The sequence below is a fragment of the Hyperolius riggenbachi genome, chromosome 7 (assembly GCF_040937935.1).
Source record: "Hyperolius riggenbachi isolate aHypRig1 chromosome 7, aHypRig1.pri, whole genome shotgun sequence".
NCBI classification, from domain to species: Eukaryota; Metazoa; Chordata; class Amphibia; order Anura; family Hyperoliidae; genus Hyperolius; species Hyperolius riggenbachi.
In genome coordinates this window covers 250961068-250974004 of record NC_090652.1, presented here as the reverse complement: position 1 = coordinate 250974004, position 12937 = coordinate 250961068, and the positions used below count along the sequence as shown (strand labels likewise).

At 44.4% G+C, this 12937-nt stretch overlaps 1 protein-coding gene across 6 annotated transcripts in view; it reads right to left on the bottom strand.

Annotated features, from left to right (window-relative positions):
• The window catches only part of MAP3K20 (mitogen-activated protein kinase kinase kinase 20), a 291544-nt gene that overhangs the window by 16618 nt on the left and 261989 nt on the right, over nt 1–12937 (bottom strand). For all 6 annotated transcript variants that reach the window (XM_068245494.1, XM_068245492.1, XM_068245496.1 and 3 more), the window contains 2 exons: nt 5136–5252; nt 2729–2803 (listed from right to left, as the gene is read on the bottom strand). In XM_068245494.1, the coding sequence (XP_068101595.1) occupies nt 2729–2803; nt 5136–5252 (192 nt within the window). The remainder of the gene's footprint in view (nt 1–2728; nt 2804–5135; nt 5253–12937) is intronic.

The following is a 12937-nucleotide window of genomic DNA, read 5'->3' as shown; positions in this document are numbered from 1 at the left end:
AAACCCCCTCATCCTTAAGAGTGTTGTTGAATATTATATACAAAAGACAAAGCTGCACATGGAAAGAGGTAGGGGAGAGCACAAGAACATTTCCGTAGGTGTGCAGAAAGCATAAACTTAGCCTTGGGTACAAGAATAACATTTGTAAAACCTTGCAAAGAAATGAACTGCGCTACTTAAAAACAGATAAGTGCCTACCTGCAAGAGAGTGCAAGCCCCACTTGTGGGATAAAATACACATCTAGCATACACATAACCTGTCTACCACTGGAGGATGTTGGTTTCCTGTAACAGCTTGCATGCAACTTGTTAAGTACTCGTCCCTCCCACTGCGGAGAAGTCATCCCCCTATGGGAGGGGACCTAACACTAACTAAATCCTAACCTATGCATAGCCTGGGTGCGCTACCAAATAAAATTGAAAATTGCACAAAAGGTGGATCAGCGCATCACCAGGCCGCCTCCGAATGGCCTACAATCAGAGGTGCGCTGAGCCCCCCCAGAAACTGCAAACGCACCTTGAACCCAAACAGAAGATCTGCATATACACCAAAAGCAAGGCTGCTAAGTGGGAGCAGCTGACCAAAAATGAATTAAATTAGTACATAGCAAAGAAATGAACAGCGCTACTTAAAAACACATAAGTGCCTACCTGCAAGAGAGTGCAAGCCCCACTTGTGGGATATAATACACTTCTCCGCAGTGGGAGGGACGAGTACTTAAAGTGAATGTTTACCGTTTAAAAAAAAAAAAAAAGTCAGATACCTAAGGAGAGGGAAGGCTCGGTCCTAATGAGCCTTCCCTCTCCTCTCCCGGTGCCCGGTCCCGCGCAGGATCCCCCGTGGCAGTATTCGACCAGTTCGGTCAAATACTGCCACTTCCGCAGCTGAAGGGATGTTTCAGAAGCCTTCGGGGGCACTCGGGCTCCCGAGGACGGGGCCGCTCCATAATACGCATGCGCGAGCGCCCTCTATGGCGCACTTGCGTGTACGTAGTATGGAGCGGCCCGTCTTCGGAAGCCCGAGTGCTCCCGAAGACCTCCGAAGTCCCTGCGGCGGCAGACGCGAACGGGGGAGCCAGCGCAGCACCGAGAGAGGAGAGGGAAGGCTCATTAGGACCGAGCCTTCCCTCTCCTTAGGTGAGTATCTGACTTTTTTATTTTTTAAACGGTACCCATTGGCTAGTTGCATGCAAGCTGTTACAGGAAACCAACATCCTCGTGGTAGACAGGTTATGTGTATGCTAGATGTGTATTTTATCCCACAAGTGGGGCTTGCACTCTCTTGCAGGTAGGCACTTATCTGTTTTTAAGTAGCGCTGTTCATTTCTTTGCTATGTTCTAATTTAATTCATTTTTGGTCAGCTGCTCCCACTTAGCAGCCTTGCTTTTGGTGTATATGCAGAGCTTCTGTTTGGGTTCAAGGTGCGTTTGCAGTTTCTGGGGGGGCTCAGCGCACCTCTGATTGTAGGCCATTCAGAGGCGGCCTGATGATGCGCTGATCCACCTTTTGCGCAATTTTCAATTTGTAAAACCTTGTTGCATCCAACATTTAAAATCAGTGCTAGTGTACATAATATATATCATCCCTACTGTAACCATAGAGCTGTGTAGGTGTCCTGCTACAGAATGTGACTTGCATTACTCATACCTGCAAAGTAACATCTATACCTGAGAGGGGATGGTATGACTTTACCTCAAGCATAGCTGTCCAATATCTGGCAGTCAGAATGAAATGAAAAGTTCCACCCCCCATTGTCACTCTCTCCTAACCCCAGCTGTCTGCACCAGATCCTGCTTCTCTGTACTTCATCCACTCTTCTTTTTCTTTAAAGGGACTCCGAGCAGTGCAAAAACTATGGAAAGATGCATATCATTTTAAAGCTCTCTTTCTCCTCTTTCGCTATTTTCGCGATTGAAATTTCGATCACGAAAATAGAGAAAACTAAAAGGCGTAGGGCGACGATTTAGGGGTCGTCAGAAAGAGGAGAAAGCGAGCTTTAAAATGATATCCATCTTTCCATAGTTACATTGTATTACACAGGGCGACTTTTTCTCAGTCAGCAGCCCCATTCAGCAGAAATCGTCGCCATACGCGTCTGCGGCAATTTCAATTGCAAAAATAGCGAAAACTAAAAGGCGTAGGGTGGCGATTTATATATCATTGGAAAGAGGAGAAAGAGAGCTTTACAATGATATGCATCTTTCCATAGTTTCTGCACTGCTCGGAGGTGAAAAACACAATGTCTTTACTTACCTGGGGCTTCTTCCGGCCCCCAGAATTCTTCTGGGTCCCTCGCCACAGCTCTGGTGCTCCCCATGTCCAACTGGCCACCTGTAAGACTCGCCAACTCACGAGTGGGTTGGTGCTTCTGCGGGCAAATGCACCCACGTCATTAGGTGTGTACTGGGCCTGCACAGACTACTGCTCAGCTGCAGTACGCACCGGGTGACGTGGGTGTGTTAATGCGTTGACCCGCTGATGGGTCAGCGGGACACTGGGAAGCACCATAGCTGCGGTGAGGGACCTCGAAGACTCTAGGGGCTGGAAGAAGCCCCAGGTAAGTAAAGATAAATTGAATTTTTCACCTTGTATGTCCTTTAAGATCATTCATTCAAATACAGTTTATAAATGTGGTACCAATATTCATTTCCTGCTGGAAACACAAAGGTATATATTTGAACCAAGACAACCCACCTAAAAAGCTATGTTCATTGTGATACAAATTACCTCATATGCCACAGTGCATTCCACTGACTCCTCCTCTGCTATTCCCACAATCCATTTCTCCATTACAAATGGTGGCTGTGGAGAGAAAAATGTTAAGTGAAGCCACGTGTTACTGATTTAAAGGAAAATACTCATTAAATACATAAAACGGACACTGAGTGGTTGTGTGTTATCTGTGAAAGTGTTTTTCTCCAGTCACAGAACAGGGTCCACACCACATTATAAGACCACTTTCACATGAGAGGCTGAAGGTGGGAAATTTACCGCCTGTCAGAGGCTCCAGTGCACTGGCCCGGCGCTAGTTCTTGCCATTGGTGTTCGGGAGGCAGCCATGGTCAGATGCGACATGTCACCATTTTTGAAGCTGGGTAACACCACTGTCGATCCAAGGATAACATGTGGAGTTGCAAACACTGCCATTTGGCTGCATGAAAAATTGTAGGTACTCATGGATGGCAGCCTAGAGGCGGAACTTCCCGACAAGGGCACAGTTCAGCCATCTGAGTGAAAGAGGCCTCAGTGTGGCTAAACTGAAAAAGCCTAGTAAGAAATGTATTTTTTTCTTTCACTTTATCTTGTAATTATTTGCTGAAACCGGCAATGCGTGTGTCCTCTGTTATACTCCTGGGCCCATATGCAATTCACTTTTTCTCCTAAGAGATAACTTTTTATCTTCTGGTTAAAATATCTTTTCAGCACTTTACAGATGGAGAGCTAGAAGTGGAGTCGGGTGACGAGTGGCAACAAGAATGTGTAAGAAGCTCTCTCCCTCCCTCTGTACTGTCCTACTTGGATAAACAAATTACGCTATGCTGACAGGAGAGTACCATATCTTGTGGGCAGACAGATCATTAAATCTGACTGAATATCTGCCATCCACAAAACACTCTCCTGTCAGCAGGGAGTGAGAGCGCTTCTTACACATTCCTGTTGCCACGCACAACCCATCACCTCGACACCACTGTCCTAGCTCTCCATATGTAAGGAATGATAAGGTGAAATATTTTTTTTCCTTGTACTACTTGTGTCATTACTAAGTCCCTTCTGCCTATTAAAGGTGTTCAGGAAAAAAGTAAAAGTTCAATAGTGTTCCTTTAAGAGCTTTGAAACATAAAGCTTGTAAATCCCTTAAAATATGTTTCACTATCTTGCTGACATAATCATTCTAGCTCTAGTTCATTATCAGAGCAGCAAGACTATTGAGAGGGGCTGATGCTGCCTCTTGGATAGTCATAGTCACTGAGATACATCATGCAGTTTGGCATTGGAACAATCAAACTTATCAGCTACTGTAATGCATTTGATTTGACCATTTCCAGGCATCATACATTTGCATAAAATAAGCTCCACAGCATTAGCATTTCATTGACCTTTTCAGCTGGACACAGAAATACATTTCCCATAATCCCTTGTGTTAGCTTCTGATAGGCAGCTAACTTTGTTGAACCCTGATTGATGAGTTACCTGTGCAGAAACATTTGCCATCAGTAGCTGTGCTAAGATCGTCTGCCCCCAAATCAACTTTTGTATACTTTCATGAATATTACTTGATCCAAGCATAAACTGAGCTCCACTTTTTTTTTTTTTTTTTTTTGAGAAAACAACCAAAAAATGGTTCATTAAAAACTGAAGGAACCGTTAATTACAGCTGTCACTCTGGTGGGCCTGCTGGTAGTTTTGTCAGTCTGGTCCCCACTGCCACTCTCGGTTTCTGCCGCAAGCAGGGTGCACATATAAAGTGTTCTGGAGAATGACTGCTGACATTTTCTGTATTCATCCTCATTCTGGGTTCTGCTGTTCGCATTCGGCCTTGTGGATCATAACCCAAAACAGGGCTCAATGATGTACGTTGGCAGTGTAGCCCACAACTAGGTAGAGCCCAGGGCAAGACTAAATGAGGCAACAGCAGTATGTGAAAGACACAGGTGGGCGTTGGCTGATCAGAGACCTGATTGGTGGAATCAGGAAAAGTAGTAAAGCCAATCCCCCTCTAGGACTCTGTATGCTCCCTCTGTTCTTATTTGGGTCAGTGGCCCCTGGTTACAAATACTTAGTATCCAGTGTCATTTAGGGGGCCAACAAATTCCAATTTCTATTCACCAATGTACGGTACTATGTTGTTCCGAGCACCAGCATGGCCGGTGCTACCATATAGTGCTACGCTGCATACCAGTTTTTGGAAGAAATCACATACAGGGAACATCTGACAGTGGAGAGACTGCTCCTCTTTAGTTACAGCACTTTCCTGTATTTTTCAAAAGATTAAAATAATTACAGTTTTTTAACATATTGTTACATTGCACAATGCGCGCGGCGCATTGTGTTTAAAGAGAATAGAAAATGGAATGACAGTGAATTGGGTTATAAGATCAGTGGGAATAATGCGCTGGCTTTTAACATCACTTACTTTAGTCATCCTCAGCACCTCGGCATCTGGCTGACTTCTGCTGAATGTCACATCCTTTATGTACGTTACAGCAATTTCATCTCCATCTAACTCAATGTACATTTTCCATTTGCAGTCCTGAGATTAAGAGAGACCATTTTAATTTGGAAACAAGAAAACAGCATCTTTTATTTCTCCAAAGCCCAGTGTATTTATAGAGCTCTATTTATGGAGCCGACACAATGCAAGACAGAGACACAAGGCTGAGTGCCTGTAATGGATTATGCTATTGTATTATAGAAGTTATTGAAAGGGCTGTTGTGTGTTAATTGGCCATGTGTTGGGATTACTCAGAGGAATAACAGTAGATGATCATGAAATATCTTTTAGCATAGCCACCATAGTAATGAAATAGGGTGAGCCAACAAGCTTACACTTTAAACGGTGCCTGAAGTGACATCTAACAGGAGATAAACGGGTAAGTACAGTCCCAATTCTACTTAGAACTAGGCTGTGCTCCATTTGTTCTGAAAGGGCCAAAACGGCAAACTCTAAATGTAAGTATCTCTGCTGTCAAACTGTAGGGGAAATCTCAGAAGCTCCCATAGGTGGTCAAACTTTGTATGGCTGAGAAAAACACATAAGTGCAGGAAACAGGTAGAAGTTTAGTTGCAGTTTTTTTGCTTATCATTCTGTACCTGAGACAAAACTTTAAGGTTTGCTTTTAAGTCCACAAGGGCTGGTTTACAAAGACAGATGCTAAGGAAACTGAACTAAAAATGGAGCAGCTGCCCCGTATTTGTTAAATAGAATATTTGTATGGATGACACTGTACGGACATGCCCTGGTCTCTGTACTGAGAGGTAAATATAATCGTTATAATCCCCAATCATACCTAAAATATAGCTTTCATAGAGTATGTATTGAAATAGTGCAAAGTCTGGACATGCAACAATCAAAAGCACACAATGGTGTGTGTGTGTGTGTGTTCCACTTTGTGGCGTGGATTATCACTTGAGTGACACGCCCTCTGCCCCCAGTAAATGCTGGTCCACAGGCAATGATTTTCTACATAAGTGGATTATTGAGGAGGAGAGCACCAGCATCAGAAGCATTAGCACACATGGTAGACTGTCACCTGAAAAATCTATAGCCTTGCTGGCTTTACTGCAGTCCTATAATAATTTCAAAGGTTGGTAGGATGCTCACACCCATGAAGATGCAGGCATTCCTTCAAAGCAGTTGGGAGTAATCACTCCCATGCTGACAGCCATTTGGGCATTTTTCCAATGAACGACATAATGGAGAGAGTCGGAGGGAAGTGAGCAAAAATATCAGAGTAATCCAAATGATGTAAGGGTAGTTAAAATGTTTTAAATGTATACAGTAGCATGAAAAAGTATGTGAACTCTTTGGAATTATGTGGATTTCTGCACACACAAATTGATTATAAAATGTGATCTGATCTTCAACTAAGTTTAAACAATAGACAATCACAGTCTGCCTAAACTAATACCACACACATAATTAAATGTTTCCATGTAACATTCACAGTGCAGGTGGAAAAAGTATGTGAACCCTTTGATTTAATAACTGGTTAAAACTCATTTGGCAGCAATAACTTCAACCAAACATTTCCCATAGTTGCAGATCAGACATGCACAACATTCAGGAGTAATTCTAGACCATTCCTCTTTACAGAACTGCTTCAGTTCACAAATACTCTTAGGATGTCTGGTATAAATCGCTTTCTTGAGGTCAGGCCCACAGCATCTCCCACAGTTGGGTTGAGGTCTGGACTCCAATCCAAAAGGCGTATTTTCTTCTGTTTAAGCCATTCTGTCACTGATTTACTTCTATGCTTTGGGTCGCTGTCCTGTTGCAACACCCATCTTCTGCTGAGCTTCAGTAGGTGGACAGATGGCCTCAAGTTCTCCTGCAAAATGTGCTGATAAACTTTGGAAATCATTTTTCCTTCAATTATAGCAATCCGTCCAGGCTCTGACACAGCAAAACAGCCCTAAACCATGATGCCCCTACCACCTCACTTCACAGTTGCGATGAGGTTTTGATGATGGTGTGCTGTGCGTCTTTTTTTCCAAACAACTTAACTTTGGTTTCATCTGTTCACAGAATATTTTGCCAGAACTGCTGTAGAACATCCAGATGCTCTTCTGCAAACTTTAAACGTGCAGCAATGGACAGCCGTGGCTTCCGCTGTGGTATCCTCCCATGAACTCCATTCTTGTTTAGTGTTTTATGCATTGTAGATTTGCTAACATGGATGTTAGCATATGCCAGAGATTCGTGTAAGTCTTTAGCTTACACTCTAGAATTTGTCTTCAGCGGATTATGTGCTATGCTCTTGCAGCCATCTTTACAGGTGGGCCACAGGGAGAGTAGCAGCAGTGTTGAACTTTCTCCATTAATAGACAGTTTGTCTTACCGTGGACCGATGAACTGTAAGGCTTTTGGAGATACTTTTACAACCCTTTCCAGCTTTATGCAGGTCAATAATTCTTAATCGTAGGTCTTCTGAGGCCATTTTCTGCGGTGTAATGCAAAGTCGAAACTTTGTGTTAGCCAAGGTAAAATGAAAGTCCATAGACTTTCATTTTATCTTTCACACCCGATGCTGCGTTTTGGTGCGTTGCGGTTCGACGCACCCGGGAGCTTTTAATCATCGGGAGCTGGTGTTTTCCCGTCGGGTGAATTAATAGCTACCGCCGCTGATTGCGTCGCCCTGGAACATCCCGACGACACGCTGCAGGCTATTCTACTCTATTCTAGAACGGCTCCTGCACGCGTTGTTAGATGTGAAAGAGCCCTTAGAGCTCTTTTGTGTGAGGCATCATTCACATCAGGCAATGCTTTTTGGGAAAAGCAAACCCAAAACTGATGTGCGTTTTTTTTAGGGCAGGGCAGCTGTAACCAACACCTCCAATCTCATCTCATTGGTTGTACTCTAGCTGGCTGACACCTCACTCCAATTAACTCTTGGATATGTCATTAGTCTAGGGGTTCACATACTTTTTCCACCTGCACGGTGAATGTTTACATGGTGTGTTCAATAAAAACATAGAAACATTAATTATTTGTGTGGTATTAGTTTAACCACTTGAGGACCTAGGGCTTTCTACCCCTTAAGGACCGGCCACTTTTCTTCCATTCAGACCACTGCAGCTTTCACGGTTTATTGCTCGCTCATACAACCTACCACCTAAATGAATTTTGGCTCCTTTTCTTGTCACTAATAAAGCTTTCTTTTGGTGCTATTTGATTGCTCCTGCGATTTTTACTTTTTATTATATTCATCAAAAAAGACATGAATTTTGGCAAAAAAATGATTTTTTTTACTTTCTGTGCTGACATTTTTCAAATAAAGTAAAATTTCTGTATACATGCAGCGCGAAAAATGTGGACAAACATGTTTTTGATTAAAAAAAAACCATTCAGTGTATATTTATTGGTTTGGGTAAAAGTTATAGCGTTTACAAACTATGGTGCAAAAAGTGAATTTTCCCATTTTCAAGCATCTATGACTTTTCTGACCCCCTGTCATGTTTCATGAGGGGCTAGAATTCCAGGATAGTATAAATACCCCCCAAATGACCCCATTTTGGAAAGAAGACATCCCAAAGTATTCACTGAGAGGCATAGTGAGTTCATAGAAGATATTATTTTTTGTCACAAGTAAGCGGAAAATGACACTTTGTGAAAAAAAAAAAAAAAGTTTCCATTTCTTCTAACTTGCGACAAAAAAAATGAAATCTGCCACGGACTCACCATGCCCCTCTCTGAATACCTTGAAGGGTCTACTTTCCAAAATGGGGTCATTTGTGGGGTGTGTTTACTGTCCTGACATTTTGGGGGGTGCTAAATTGTAAGCACCCCTGTAAAGCCTAAAGGTGCTCATTGGACTTTGGACCCCTTAGCGCAGTTAGGCTGCAAAAAAGTGCCACACATGTGGTATTGCCGTACTCAGGAGAAGTAGTATAATGTGTTTTGGGGTGTATTTTTACACATACCCATGCTGGGTGGGAGAAATATCTCTGTAAATGACAATTTGTTAATTTTTTTTACACACAATTGTCCATTTACAGAGATCTTTCTCCCACTCAGCATGGGTATGTGTAAAAATACACCCCAAAACACATTATACTACTTCTCCTGAGTACGGCGATACCACATGTGTGGCACTTTTTTGCACCCTAACTGCGCTAAAGGGCCCAAAGTCCAATGAGTACCTTTAGGATTTCACAGGTCATTTTGAGAAATTTCGTTTCAAGACTACTCCTCACGGTTTAGGGCCCCTAAAATGCCAGGGCAGTATAGGAATCCCACAAATGACCCCATTTTAGAAAGAAGACACCCCAAGGTATTCCGTTAGGAGTATGGTGAGTTCATAGAAGATTTTATTTTTTGTCACAAGTTAGCGGAAAATGACACTTTGTGAAAAAACACAATTAAAATCAATTTCCGCTAACTTGTGACAAAAAATAAAATCTTCTATGAACTCGCCATACTACTAACGGAATACCTTGGGGTGTCTTCTTTCTAAAATGGGGTCATTTGTGGGGTTCCTATACTGCCCTGGCATTTTAGGGGCCCTAAACCGTGAGGAGTAGTCTTGAAACGAAATTTCTCAAAATGACCTGTGAAATCCTAAAGGTACTCATTGGACTTTGGGCCCTTTAGCGCAGTTAGGGTGCAAAAAAGTGCCACGCATGTGGTATCGCCGTACTCGGGAGAAGTAGTACAATGTGTTTTGGGGTGTATTTTTACACATACCCATGCTGGGTGGGAGAAACACCTCTGTAAATGACAATCTTTTGATTTTTTTACACACAATTGTCCATTTACAGCGGTATTTCTCCCACCCAGCATGGGTATGTGAAAAAATACACCCCAAAACACATTGTACTACTTCTCCCGAGTACGGCGATACCAAATGTGTGGCACTTTTTTGCACCCTAACTGCGCTAAGGGGCCCAAAGTCCAATGAGTACCTTTAGGATTTCACAGGTCATTTTTGTTTGAAGACTACTCCTCACGGTTTAGGGCCCCTAAAATGCCAGGGCAGTATAGGAACCCCACTAATGACCCCATTTTAGAAAGAAGACACCCCAAGGTATTCCGTTAGGAGTATGGTGAGTTCATAGAAGTTTTTATTTTTTTGTCACAAGTTAGCGGAAATTGATTTTAATTGTTTTTTTTCACAAAGTGTCATTTTCCGCTAACTTGTGACAAAAAAAAAATTCTTCTATGAACTCACCATACTCCTGACGGAATACGTTTGGGTGTCTTCTTTCTAGAATGGGGTCATTTGTGGGGTTCCTATACTGCCCTGGCATTTTAGGGGCCCTAAACCGTGAGGAGTAGTCTTGAAACAAAAATGACCTGTGAAATCCTAAAGGTACTCATTGGACTTTGGGCCCCTTAGCGCAGTTAGGCTGCAAAAAAGTGCCAATCATGTGGTATCGCCGTACTCGGGAGATGTAGTATAATGTGTTTTGGGGTGTATTTTTACACATACCCATGCTGGGTGGGAGAAATACCTCTGTAAATGACAATTGTTTGATTTTTTTTACACACAATTGTCCATTTACAGAGAGATTTCTCCCACCCAGCATGGGTATGTGTAAAAATACACCCCAAAACACATTATACTACTTCTCCTGAGTACGGCGATACCACATGTGTGACACTTTTTTGCAGCCTAGGTGCGCTAAGGGGCCCAACGTCCTAATCACAGGTCATTTTAAGGCATTTGTTTTCTAGACTACTCCTCACGGTTTAGGGCCCCTAAAATGCCAGGGCAGTATAGGAACCCCACAAGTGACCCCATTTGAGAAAGAAGACACCCCAAGGTATTCCGTTAGGTGTATGGCGAGTTCATAGAAGATTTTATTTTTTGTCACAAGTTAGTGAAAATTGACATTTGTGAAAAAAAAAAAAAAAATCAATTTCCGCTAACTTTTGACAAAAAAATAAAATCTTCCATGAACTCGTCATACACCTAACAGAATACATTGGGGTGTCTTTTTTTCTAAAATGGGGTCCGTTTCTGGGGTTCCTATACCGCCCTGGCATTTTACGGGCCCAAAACCGTGAGTAGTCTGGAAACCAAATGTCTCAAAATGACTGTTCAGGGATATAAGCATCTGCAAATTTTGATGACAGGTGTTCTATGAGGGGGCGAATTTTGTGGAACCGGTCATATGCAGGGTGGCCTTTTAGATGACAGGTTGTATTGGGCCTGATCTGATGGATAGGAGTGCTAGGGGGCTGACAGGAGGTGATTAATGGGTGTCTCAGGGGGTGGTTAGAGGGGAAAATAGATGCAATCAATGCACTGGGTAGGTGATCGGAAGGGGTCTGAGGGGGATCTGAGGGTTTGGCCGAGTGATCAGGAGCCCACACGGGGCAAATTAGGGCCTGATCTGATGGGTAGGTGTGCTAGGGGGTGACAGGAGGTGATTGATGGGTGTCTCAAGGTGTGATTAGAGGGGGGAATAGATGCAAGAAATGCACTGGCGAGGTGATCAGGGCTGGGGCCTAAGGGCATTCTGAGGGTGTGGGCGGGTGATTGAGTGCCCTAGGGGCAGATAGGGGTCTAATCTGATAGGTAGCAGTGACAGGGGGTGATTGATGGGTAATTAATGGGTGTTTAGGGTAGAGAACAGATATAAACACTGCACTTGGGAGGTGATCTGACGTCGGATCTGCGGGCGAACTATTGGTGTGGGTGGGTGATCAGATTGCCCGCAAGGGGCAGGTTAGGGGCTGATTGATGGGTGGCAGTGACAGGGGGTGATTGATGGGTGGCAGTGCCAGGGGGTGATTGATGGGTGGCAGTGACGGGGTGATTGATGGGTGATTGACAGGTGATTGACAGGTGATCAGTGGGTTATTACAGGGAAGAACAGATGTAACTAATACACTGGCGAATTGATAAGGGGGGGGTCTGAGGGCAATCTGAGCGTGTAGGCGGGTGATTGGGTGCCCGCAAGGGGCAGATTAGGGTCTGATCTGATGGGTAACAGTGACAGGTGGTGATAGGGGGTGATTGATGGGTAATTAGTGGGTGTTTAGAGGAGAGAATAGATGTAAACACTGCGTTTGGGTGGTGATCTGATGTCGGATCTGCGGGCGATCTATTGGTGTGGGTGGGTGATCAGATTGCCCGCAAGGGGCAGGTTAGGGGCTGATTGATGGGTGGCAGTGACAGGGGGTGATTGATGGGTGATTGACAGGTGATTGACAGGTGATCAGGGGGGATAGATGCATACAGTACACAGGGGGGGGGGGTCTGGGGAGAATCTGAGGGGTGGGGGGTGATCAGGAGGGGGCAGGGGGGGAGATAAAAAAAAAATAGCGTTGACAGATAGTGACAGGGAGTGATTGATGGGTGATTAGGGGGGTGATTGGGTGCAAACAGGAGTCTGGGGGGTGGGCAGGGGGGGGGGTCTGAGGGGTGCTGTGGGCGATCTGGGGCAGAGGGGGGGAGAAATCAGTGTGCTTGGGTGCAGACTAGGGTGGCTGCAGCCTGCCCTGGTGGTCCCTCGGACACTGGGACCACCAGGGCAGGAGGCAGCCTGTATAATACACTTTGTAAACATTACAAAGTGTATTATACACTTTGTATGCGGCGATCGCGGGGTTAACATCCCGCCGGCGCTTCCGTATAGCCGGCGGGATGTTGCGGCGGGCGAGCGGTGACAGGCGCCGGCGGAGGATCGCGTCACGGATGACGCGATCACTCCGCCCATGCCCTTAAATGGACCGCCGCCTCTGTGGGTGAGCCGGTCCTTAAGGGCTCC